This window comes from Bombus pyrosoma, linkage group LG1 (assembly GCF_014825855.1).
Source record: "Bombus pyrosoma isolate SC7728 linkage group LG1, ASM1482585v1, whole genome shotgun sequence".
Lineage (NCBI taxonomy): Eukaryota > Metazoa > Arthropoda > Insecta > Hymenoptera > Apidae > Bombus > Bombus pyrosoma.
Window position 1 is genome coordinate 11561126 of NC_057770.1, and position 13159 is coordinate 11574284.

General features: G+C 34.1%; 1 protein-coding gene across 4 annotated transcripts in view; it reads right to left on the reverse strand.

Moving 5' to 3' along the window:
* Positions 1 to 1716: 1716 nt before the first annotated feature.
* Positions 1717 to 13159, reverse strand: part of LOC122567026 (cilia- and flagella-associated protein 298) — a 104916-nt gene continuing 93473 nt past the window's right edge. For 3 of the 4 annotated variants that reach the window (XM_043725105.1, XM_043725097.1, XM_043725117.1), the window contains one exon: positions 1717 to 7247. In XM_043725105.1, the coding sequence (XP_043581040.1) occupies positions 7137 to 7247 (111 nt within the window). In that variant the 3' untranslated portion in view covers positions 1717 to 7136. The remainder of the gene's footprint in view (positions 7248 to 13159) is intronic. The other variant, XR_006316681.1, reaches the window with a different exon arrangement.

Here is a 13159-nt window from a genome sequence, read left to right on the forward strand (position 1 = left end):
GCTCGCGATGTCCGCGCACGAGACATTTAATTTCGCCGCGTGCACGCGCGACGAAGGGAAATCAACGGTCACGCTGCCACCCTCTTGTCAGGGGATGGGACAAGACCACGCGTGCGTCATTTCATGTGCAATTGTGCGAGCCATCGATACACTCACATCTCTACTATTGACCGACTGTGAAATTACGCTTTTAAAATTTTTAAATGCTGCATGAAGCTATCACAGACCTATCTTCCACTAAAATTTGGAGAAAATATTTTAACACTAGAAATACCGAAGTTTCTTTAAATCACTAAAGAAGACTATGTCATCATTGTAAACAGAATATTAGAAGCACTCGTCTTTGTATAATGTGGAAAACTTGAAAATAATCATTTCTAAGTGAATATAACTTTCGTCGATTTCTCAATTCGACGGAACCGATTGATTTTGATAATGACATACTGTTACACTATTCATTGTATTATATACTTCTTATTTCTAAGTAGTTTTCTTTTTGAGCTATGCAAATAATTATATTACATACGTATCGTTATTTAATGAATAACATCTAATTTAGTTTCATTGTACGAGTCGATCTCAATTTCTAACTTATTGACTTTGTAGTTTATTGATACCGTTTCGTTGTATTATTTGTAAGATAAGAAGAAGGTGAATTTTGTTTTGTTCAAGACCTCTCGTCTGGAAGAATTCTGTGGTGCTCGCCAAGCTAAGATGGGTGTGACCGGCGACCGCGATCGTATCGCGCGGGTTTGTTTAAATAATCGGACGTTTCGGGACCGTGGCAGGTATCTCCGTGTCGGCATCTGACCAACCAATATGTATGATAATTTCGACATGCCTACAGCTCATAATGGATCCTGAGTATGTGCGAGCTGAAGGATACGAAAGTAAAAGAATCCAAGGACATGTATATTGGACTTGAAATATGATCCAAATGAAAAAGTGGAAACTAAAGAGTTGATTTCGCGTACCGATTTTTGGCAGATTTAGTACCTTCTGCTAATAATAGCTTTTAAGAACAGTTGTTTATATATCTTTTTAATTTAGTCGTTACATACGATTAATTTTTTAGTTTTCGTTAACGTCATGTACTTTTTCATTTGCGGAAATGTAGATTATTTATTTAGTAGTATTTGTTAGAGTGAGTAAGAGGCTTTGTTGGTAAAGTAGAAAATTAAAATTATCCCTAGAATATCCTTACGTCGGTAATCTGTAAGAGTTGTAATCTACAATAGATTAGAATGGTATAAAGAGGTTGATGTCTATTCTTGTATCAAGAAATATCTGCTGTTGGTTGAATCGATTTTCATATTCTCCTTGAGAAGATTCTTAAACAGGCAAGAAATCAGATTCCTATATTGTATATTGTCTATAATAATAGAAAGAATTTTTTTTAGTCAGCTATTTGCAAAAGTAAACTGTACGAAACATATCACTCTTTTAGATTTTAATCAGTACTTTATTAAACTAAATGCTTCACTTTAATTATTGCATGTTGTCCTCTAATAGTTGATAATGTATAATTTAATATCTTATATAAGGAAAAGTTATTGATAATAAAACATCTATGCAAAAAAAAAACACGTATCGTATAAACAATTTATAGCTTGAAACAGTTCGACTATTAAAAATTCTATTGAAAAAATTATAATTCTTTAAGCTATAATATATTGTGGAACAAGGGAAGGATAATAATCAGTAGATAAATCAAACTTCTGAGTGAAATATGTATGTATATATATCTCGTGAAAAAGCTTTGACAACATTTTATTGTTAACCGCAGAAAAAGCCATATACACTTTCACACGAAATCGATCATAGTTTGTAATAATATCGAAAATTTATAATAATTGAATGTTGTACATAAATATAAAGACGACGATGTTGCACGTTCTCGTGTGTGCCAAAACTGTACAAAAATTATCTCGAACATCTTTCGTAACGCTCGTTGAACAACTTATTACTCGGTGATTGTGGCATTAATATAGCATTCTCTTTATCATCGTTCTTTTCTTTCCTCTGTAATTTCCATTCATCTCCCCTTTTAATTTCTTGTTTTCATTCAGTTTAACAACTTTATTCCTCCCTGTCTTATTAGTAAAACGATATACTAATTGCATTCTGAGGTGCGCTTACAAGTTCGCAGAGCCATTCTTTGACTTTTACATGAGATGCGATATATTTAAAATCGATAATCAAATACACGGCCGGAGCGGGTGGAAGGAACGATTTTTGGTGTTTTTTTGCGCTTCTATAAATCTACCTATCCTATGTACTTTTTTTTAGCCGCGACGGTCAAGTGCCATATATATTTATTTATTTATTTATTTATTTATTTATTTATATAATTTTTTTGGTATTTTAATCGGTACTTCGAACGCAGCACGCATAAATTGGTATTTTTCTTCTCTTCTCTTTACATCGCGAATTATTACTGATTAACAACAGCGATTACATAGTATTTAGACGTGGCGTGTTCCATTTTTAAATCTCTATTTTTTTTCTTTCTTTATTATTTTAATGTTTATATATGCATTTATATAATATACCTCTCTTCTCTCTAGAATTCCTTTGCGGTGATGTCGTTAATGCGACAAACGTTATCGTTATTATTCTTTGCCCACCATCTCTTCTATCATATTGCTCTATCCATTAACATTGAGATCAATCCGATATCTGACTGCTTTTACTTCCGTTTCCTTGTTCTCCTTCCTCTTTCTTTTGTTTGCTTTATTATTATTTATTATTTCCTAAACCGATTCGTTCGACATTATCGACATGTCATTTATGCATTTACCATGTTAATACTTATTAAATATTCTTTTAATTATTGTAGATCACAGACAACTTGTTCTTAATCCATAAAAACAATTCAATTGTTATTTCTTTCCATAGGTTATCAGTGTATAATCGTGTTAGTCATATGTGTGTTCGTATACGTGAGTACACGTGTGTATACATTTTCGTTGAAAAGGTGTGTCTGTGTGTGTGCGTGTGTGCGTGTAGTTTTTACGTATGGAACAGGTCGCAAACTTGTAAAATGTTGAAAGATCACGTCGAATGAGAATCACACGTGAGATCATCTCATATAATTCGATGCTGTGTTAAATATGTTAAAATGATCTTTTAATACAGATATTTTAACTGTTTCTCGAATCAAGCACCATAGTAATCACTTTTCATGTTCTTTAGCGGAAAGGAAAATAGTCTATATGATATCTTATTTGCTTTTTACTATGCTTCCATTTTCTTTTTTGTAATTCAATCGCTGAAATTAGCGTTGTTTCAGGTCTTCGAACGTAGAAGATCAGCTTCAAGTTGCGTGGTACCCAGGGTGCGACTATTTGATCGATACTCTGCTCAACAATAATTCCAGAACCGAGCAATGGAAAATACTATAATTTACATTCGTTAAACATAGATCTCTGAGTTAATTACACAATGTGTTCAAAATTCATTCTTTATAAAATGCTACGTTTACATTATAACTAGTAATTCGTACAAAGTGGATATTAATATTGTTCAATATTATTCTAAATTCGCTCATGAATTCTAATAAAACTGACAATGCAGGAGCTTTCTAAGAATAGAACTTGTAGGTAAGAGTCTATGGTAAATATATAGGCGTCGAACATATTTTTTACTCAAATAGTGGAATGATCATAAAATATCACAAATATCGAAAGAACGATCTCCTTTAAGATCCATTATAATTGTGAATTTAAACGTAGGTAATATAATAATAATAGAATTAAAATTCCCGACACAATTTACGCAAGCACCAATTATTTAATCACCATTTTGTCTTATAAGCTCCTTTTCCAGAAATCTTTTCAATTATCTTTGAATTTCAGTGTTAAAGGACAGTAATGGCACGAAACGGATCAAGTTAATCCGAATATCATGATATTACCTGTCCAAAAAGAAGAATGTGAACTTTAAAGAATATTACAGCAGAAATTCATCAAATAACTCGAATTTGGGTGTTGGTAAAATTTGTTCAGCATCAATTTTTGCTATCGATCTCAGGGGCGAAGGTTCGTTTGTCCTGCGCCACTCGTATCGATTCACGCGCAGCAACGATGCCGCGAAAAAACCATCGTTACTTGTTTCACCCTCTGCGCAAGTGGCACCCTGTGTCCCTTTACGTAATCACGGGGCTGAGTTTTCTTTGAGTTCGCTACGATAGCCGGCGGTTCGAAATCTATAATTTTAGAAAATGTCGCGTGCAACATCTGACTGCGTGCTACTCGTTATTCAACCAGAGATACAAAGCGGGAACAATGAACTTTCCGTTCCTTCCTATCGATAAACTTTACCCGATCCACCTTTGAAAAATTACATTCTTTCGCGACACGAAACTGTATCGTGATGCCATACAATATGCTTCAGATAGGGCTGATTCGTGCTGTGTGCCGATCTACTGATAAAGATCTGATATTGGTTTGATAAAGTATCGTTCGATACCTTTTCACTGAGCGTTCGGCATACAAACAACGTCGATTTGAACGCCGACACTTCATCGGATCTTATTTGTCAATATGTTGCAGTATGATCGTATTTCGAAGGAAACATTTAGGTTCATTGTGGCAGTATCTCTTACAGACAGTATTTTCATTGATAGCTCTCATTAACCACTTTGACATACAATAATTTGTTACATAAATCCTTTTATATTGTTGTATTATTGAAAAAATGATCGCTTGTTAATAATTATTTGTAATATATGAAATGTCCATTTTTGTTGCACCAGTTTTCTAAAATTTCTTTTCAACAAATATTCTTATCTTTATATGTCATCTTAAAGCTGAGAATTTCCTCTATCATATATAATATTATTTTTCTAACATTTACGTATATTAATACATTCTTTTGCGATTCAGCCAGCCGTTCAAAATCGGACATTTCATATGTTTCAATGTAATACAATAATAATTGTTTATAATTTTGCGAAAATCATATCAATATAGTCTTATAGTGATATACTTATAGCAACCTACTGATTCAATATGCCAGCAGAGTTAGAAGGGGCTCAGTAGTATCACCCGAGACTAGTCAGACAAATCCACAGTAGATACGAATCAGCCTTCTCACTCGATTTCCATCGATCACCAAATTTTCGATCACAATGTTCTACTCGTCGTTTCTATCATATCCGAGAGACCTCTATCTTACTTTTGCCGAAAGAAATCAAACGCGGAAATCGAGTAATCGATGGAGGAAGGGCGCACCCCTAAATCGTAATTTGAAGTTCGCCGTTTTACGTCTCGGTGAATCGCGTCGAATAATCTCAGACAGAAGCGTGTATTTACGGTTCACGGTAAAACGGTCGTGTATATGTACGTGTATGTGTATGTATGTTCTGTGTACGTGAAAGATACGATGTATCGAAACATGTGTGGTTCACGATTCGTCTACGATGCACGTGGAGTGGCGTTTCTCGGATGCGCGTCATGATCACACAGCAAGCAGATTAACTTAGTAATACTTGTTAACTTGGTAACGGTACTCTTAATTCATTAATTTACTCGTTTTAAGCTTTTAGTCCACTTGAGTAAACGCGACCGTTTCGCGCAAGCTCGGTTTCTCTCCTCTTCAGCGTTTGCCGATTATCACGACAGGGATTACATTTTCCTTTTTTCCTCATTCTTTACATTTCCTTGGCCAAGTAAATTAGAGTCAGCCAGAGTTGTGCAAAAAGGACCAAGTGTGTGTATATGTGTATGTGTGTGTGTGTATTTTTCACCAGGCGCGTGCTATCGAAGAAATGGGCAGGAATGCTTTCGCTCGACTTAGTATCACGATGAGGAGGAGCGAATCGCGTGACTGTTTATTACATATAATTTGTTCTGTCGGTGATCGAATCGTATGATACGTTCAACCCGCAGGAAACGATTCGCCTTATTTGTCTTGCATTCGCAGGCTTCCGTGAGAATAGTTACGTGAATTGCATATACAAAGAAAAAATCGCCTGACCGCGATTGTAGGGCGTCGATATCGTACAGGGTGTTCCCGAAGACGTTCAACGACAAATAATTCCTGTACTCGACACGATATATATATAATGATCTCCAAAATCGATCCATTTCGCAATTCTCTTTGATATTGTGCTACGAATCGCGTTTCTCCAAATACACGTGGAGCACAATCGTTGAGAATTTATACAATTTTTACGTTTGTACAACGTTCCTCGAGCATCGCTGTGAGCAAATTTGGGAACTTGTTAAATCGTCGAGAAGAGGGATTATACAGTTTAGATACGGAATGGTTTCCAAGTCGATGGTTCATTTGCATCAATCTTCTCTCAATGGCGATCGAGTAGTGCCGGGAATTTATCCTGGAAGTTCTTCTATAATGTTTCGGAAGTACCCTTTACGATACGACGAGACCCCAGAGATGCTCGAAATATCGGCAACGAATCCAAATGTAATGTTTCCTCGCTGGATCCTCGCCAAGCGGCCGATCGTTCGACCTCGGTGCCGGGCTAAAAATGCGAGCCACCGACGGATTAATCGATCAGCAAGAACCGAGAGGTCACGTTCTTTGCATGCGTTTCTCGTGATGCCGGGCGGTTGTCGAGTAGAAAAAAGTCTGTCACAAAATATCGTTATATCTCTATTGAGTAATAATTAGCGCGTACACAGTGTGGGACAGTATTATGCGATAGCGTTGTGGCATATTATTAAAACACCCTCTTTCTATCTTTTCCTTTGTCTTTCATCTTGAACGACACTCTGGATCAAACCCTATATCAATTGAATTCTTTTCTTTTTCGTTTCTTCGCTTTGAGGAGAGAACGCCGACGAATATCCTATTTTTATTTTCTTTCTTTTATTTTTTTATTTTGTATTTAATTGGACGCAATTGAACGCCCGTTCCTTTCGAAAACTCCTACGTTGAGCATCGTACACCACTGGTTCAATCCGTGGAAATACCTGAAGATACGGTCGCCATTGCGGTCTTTTTTCTTTATTACATATCTCATAAAATTCTCGTTCTTCATCTTTGATAGTCGGTGAGAGAATATTGGCTATATTTGCGGTCGGTAACTCGAACAAGCTACGTAGAAGAAAAAATTCTTTTTCTTTCGCTTTTTCTCTCGTTTCTTCTAGGTCCCATTCTTGGGTTCCCGCTTAGTGCGGTTTCCAGGAGATGTTGTTCAGACCTTGAAAGTGTCGCTTCAGACTGCTGCCGTCGGCCCAGGGGGAGTTGAGATACTCGTCGTCATCGTCTTGCTCAAGTTTCTGAAACAGGTGTATTAGCGTTGGTTAACATTGTAAATGTATACAGTGCAGACTGTAAGAAAATCAAGCGTCAGATGATAATTTAGTAAAGTTGAGACAGTCACAGTTGATACGTAAATTTACCATTTTTCCACTTGACAATCTCGAATGATGAAAATCGGTTCTTAATCTTCTTTTGAAACAAAAAAAAGCTATCCTGAAGATAAGGCGCTTGAATTTTCAGTATTGGCGAAAATTGATAAGTATCGCACCTACACTTGTGCACACATCTACGTACATCTACTCACATCTATACATAAAGTGGAAAAGATTATAATAATCGATACCAAATCTCCATTATTTGCGTCTGAACTCTGAATGTCCCAACTATAGCGGATAGCGAATTAATTAATTAATCAATTAACACTAAATTGATTACCTTGTCCTGTTTCAGAAAGAAAAGGTTAATGGAAGATCTAAAGGTGATTAATTCTCTCACCTTAGGTACATAATCTTCGCACTCTCCCTTTTAGATTCGCACACTGACCCATCCTTCGCAGACACATACATGTACACATTTTAACGAAGACGAAACGTCATTCTTAAAACGGGGGATTTGTGTGTAAAGTTGGGATTTTTAAATTTCCTTTTTTACGTTATGATTTAGATTAACGAACAAAATTTTCTATAACATAGATTTTATTTAATTTTTATTTTTTATTGGTATTTGCGTAGTACGAAATAATACGTACATATCTTAAAAAGAAATCCTTTAAAATCCCTTTAAAATCGTACTTCTGACGCTATTGCAATTTTATTGCCTCGCTCGCATGCTACGAAATAATTTTATCATCAATTTCATTGATATCCCAAGAGGCTCTTGAAGATCTTTAATGCCACCAAGAAGCTCGTCAACGACAACGATCGAAAGATAATCCAAGTTTGCCGATGGTCTTAAACAGTTAACCAAATGAATGGTCTCGTAATCTAACCTTAAAGACCAGAGAGCGAACCAAGGAAACTTTGCATGGTTCATAAGATGTAGCATAAAATTCATTTTCGAAGTAATATCGTTTCTCCTCGATTTTACTCATTCTTTAAAATTTAATATCCTTTCTTTGTCCTAGTTTCTAAAATTTACTAAGAAAGGAAATGAATAAGGTACAGAATTCACTAGATAGTAATTCGCCAATATTACAAAAATACCTGTTGGAAACAGTAAACGTTGTTTAAATTTGCAATAAGGCGTCTATTTAATTTTTTAATAATATAGATATAATATAACGAATAATGCATCAACATTTAATTTTTATCCTTGCAAGATAATTCAGTATTCTTATCATTTGTATTTAATTCAGTTAAATATGTAAAAAACCATAATGTATTTAAAACAACGTATCTTATAAAATTTTGAAATCCCTTTTTATTTAAATTCTAGAAATACTTGATATTTCGAACAATTTCTATGTAATTAATCTCAATATGTAAAGTAACACATTTAAGATAATATAGTTATCTTATAAAATTCCAAAGTTCCCTTTTCTTTGCTACGTTTATCTAATGGAACTAAATAACTAAAATAATAAAATTTTAAAATTCATTTCTTCTTCGAAAGCTCTAGATATCTAATACTATTTTCATTAATTACTAAAGACTCTTGTTATAAAACTACATCTCTTCATTTAAAATATGAATTGAAATTAACGAAGGAACGACAAACGCTCAATTTGTCCCAACACTCTCACGATAAATTCTACCGATCGTTCACGCGAAATGAAAGCGAACAAAAACTAGTGTACCGAGGAAAAATAAAAGGAAAAAAAGCGATCGCGCGAACGTAGAACGATTAATCGTTTCGAACGAGAAGACGACAGCAAATCCCTTAATGTTTATCGGGCGCATGCTCTACTTGCTGCTCGAAACCAGTCCAACGCAAAGTGGTGCCGTATTATTGATCAAAATGTGTACACGCTGTTCGACGTTGAAAATCTTCGAAATTGTACGCGGTTATCGATTATCACTTCGTGAAACAGCATGCGATTTCCTGCAGTAACGTTACACAGAATTCGATACGTCGATCGAACGGAAATCAGAAGCTGTTAACGAATCGACCAATTGGAGGCGAGAATAAAAATAAAGCTTTGAAATGGGATAATAGTGTAAATGCAAGATCGTGTATAGGCAAGATGCCAAAGTCGGGACTATATACTCAAACATTCAACCCGGACAGCCCTATCGATCGAGTTACGCTAACGAGTGATTTCATTTAGTATTAAATTCATGTTAAAATGTGTGTTTTATTGATCATGGACATTGAGAATGTACATAGCTTAGAGTGTTAGTGAAGAATGAAAGATAATTACGTGATGTTCGATTCTTCTGATAGGTCGTTCCACGTTTCAATTATGGAATTTTCTTTTCTTTTAGAAGTTATTGCTGAATTATCTCAAAACACTCAAATTTTATTATAATATTTTTCGCAATTTTGTATTATCGTAAATTGATTTTCCAAAGGATAAAAATAGTGTGAGGTAGTGAAAACAGTGCTGAGAAATCGCACAAAATAAAATTAAGTATCTTATAAATGGCTTTTTGGAAATATAAGTATATCTGAGTTAATTGTACGTTGTGATTTGTATTTCTTGTACTCCGAGATTAATATGATAATTATTATTTAAGCCTTGGATTATAAATGTTTTTACGGTATCCCTAAATTGTAAACGTGGATCTTTCATGTCTGATGCATTTTTCAGTAAGTAATACTTCTTAAAGCAATCATATAACATCTTCTAATGTTCTAAATTAAAGTTGTCATAAAGCTTTTGTCAAATAATTTTTTTAGACGATAGGATAAAAGTTTTCTATCTATTGTCTTACGAGAAACTCAACCCGGTCGAAATGGCCACGAAACGAAACAGCATGAAATATTCACCTTTACAGTTTAAAGGTTAACCTAGCAGTAATATCGTATTCCACTCGTAACGTTCATGTTTCATCTGATATCTTGGGGTCGAAAAACGATAAAAAATTAGAGATTGTAAATTGCGAAATTTCAAAATCCTAATTAAGATCTTTAGTGAATATTAATAGAAGAATGTTATTATTCGTCTGGTCTCCAGGAGTAGGTGACCACGATTAGGTAGACGAGCAGTCAAGTAAAACAAAGTCGCAAGGTTCAGAGTTGACCTGACAGAGAAGGGGTAAGAGCAGGTTGAAAGTGGAAACGGGGTGAGTTGTTGGAGTTAGGCTAGAAGCTGGGATGGAGGTGGTTAGGTCAGAATCGATGCCTGCGTCCTTGCCTGGCCTCACTCACGCTACTCACGCATCCCATATAGAGGTTGATTTACATATAGGAAAAACGTATGTACGATTTCATTGTAGATTTAAAACGAATTAATTGCTTGTGGTTTGTCCAGGAAATTAGGTTGAAAAAGATGTTTGTACCATTTGGAATATTTAATATGTAACTTTCTAATTTTCATCCTTTGAATTTTTAATTCTTTTGAATGTAATATTTTATACTGCTTTTATTTTACGATTACTGTAGGATGATACACGAGAACTATAGGTATCGCTAAATGTAAATACATATATGTATGCATGTATGTGCGTACATAAATATATAAATATATATCTAGATAAGGAGTAAATCTATCAATCTTTGAATTACCAATGAGAACCATGTGAAATAACGTTCTGTACGATTATGTTTTATAAAAATTTATCCATTTGGGCAAGAAAACAAAAACTTTTATTCTTTCTGTTTGTTTAACAAAATGTAAGTATGTATTTCTTAATTTCACGAAACTGGAATTAGAGAGATCAATTGACCTAATTTAATTTCATAAACTGTATTCATCGTTATTTTCGTTTTAGTCTGGATGATGTTTTACATTTATGCTAATTAAATAAACACATGAATATACACATTCAGATACGGGCACGACGCAAGTAGCGTCGTTTATGGTACTTCATTGTGTTTTTGACCGTCGCAAACGTCGAACAAACTGATATTTGACTTCGTGTAATTTCATGTAGTATATGACTAAATTCGTGTTAAGTTCAGTAGTATTAGTCTATCGTTAAGATATTAATATAAAAAATCAATTTATCAACCTGTAATATACTTGCTATAATTTCTCCACAATTATTTCTAACAAATTTAATGTCCTCACCACCTCCAAAGAATAAGTCTGCTGGGAATTAATTCTGGTACCACGACCGTAACTAATTACATGTTGCGCTTCGAATTCTGATACGCGCCTCCTAAGAGAAATTGATTACATTGCGGCAAGTAAACTGATCGTCGTGGGACACCGAAAAGCCGATGGGAATTTCCTATTAAAGCAATTCGAATCTTTGACGAGCAGATAGATCTGTTCGCTGTACTTACATATAGGTTTCGTAGATTCATAATCAGTATCGAGCCATTAAAAGCAATGTAAATATCATCGAAATTCCACTGTGAATTCAGGTAAGATATCGATCCAATATAGATAAAATATACATATCTTGGAAGATCAAAGGATAGGAAAGTATCCGCTCTCATAAAGCTGGTTAATGTTTTTCATTTATTTTTGGAAGATGACTGTAATACTGCAAGTTATTTTAAATTAATGAGAGAAAATTGTAAAAGAGCGCAAGTATTTTTTGTCTATTTTCTTATTTATTTAACCCTTTTATCTCTAAATTATTAATAGCCATAAATATTTATTTGTAATTTTTAACGCAATAAACAATGTTGATAATTTCCTGGCATGATGAATAAGAACTTATCGAATACGAATATTTCGATGTTCAGGAACTTGTGAGGATTGATTGTATCTAAATACGAGAAGGATAAAACTTAACGATTTCGATTCAATCGTTCACACAGTTTACGCGGCAAGTTGTTTAACTGTGAGGCATCCTTAAGGAAGAAAGCTTTAGTAGCAGTTTTGGCAAGCCAACAACGCTATTATCTCTTCCCGCTTTGTTCGATGTGCTCCTTTCTCCACAATTCCATTTTTCTCAATAAAACAGGAGAGCTAACAATGAACCCGAAAGAGATTCTTTTTTCTCTTTTCTATCCATTAAAAGTGTAATCGCGACTGTAAACTCGATAAAATATTGCATTGTATTAGGTCGTTTGATTTCCTTTCTGTGTCTGAAAAATTCAATTTTCAAAAGGTCAATAAATATTATCAATAAATGATCCTTCTATTTTTTTATTTGAAATTTATCGCATATCGTTGACTGTCAAAATTTTAATGCCTCTGGTGAAATTTATATTCTCTATTTCGAATAATAAATCGGATGATAAATTCGCGCGCTTCAGTTTTCTATGACATTTTTGGTTTAATTCCATCAACAGATAAATACTCAAGTTCATTCATACATTGTGTAGTTGTACGATACGATAAAGAAATATGGAAGGGGAATATGATCTCTTCTAGAGATCACGCGAAAATGCAGAGCTTATCAAAAGAGTGGTTTGATTTCAAAAAAGATAATGGTTTTATAGATAGAGTTATAAATCTGCATTAAATTTTATATTAATCCTCGTTTCTGATATGGATATCATTCTAAAAATATGTCAACTAAAAAATTTAATATGTGTAATGTAATCTTATGTAATAAATAAAAACTAAATTTGTTGACATTCTTTCTTTTTCTCAAAAGTATGAGCTACGAAACTATTGTGAATTTTTTGATGTAACACATATTTTGAAATGTCGTGTAGTAATCCATTGATTTCGCCGTAGACTATAAGACGCTCACTCTCCTTTCAAATACACTCTATATGGAAACAGGACTCCGTGTGTCATTAACAGTATTTCTAACATCACATTCTCCAAGCTCTCAAGCATTTCCAATTTTTATTACGATAGTTTCTTTATTATCGATATTTTCGAAATGTAATTTTTTTACATTATTATTTTAAATTAATAACT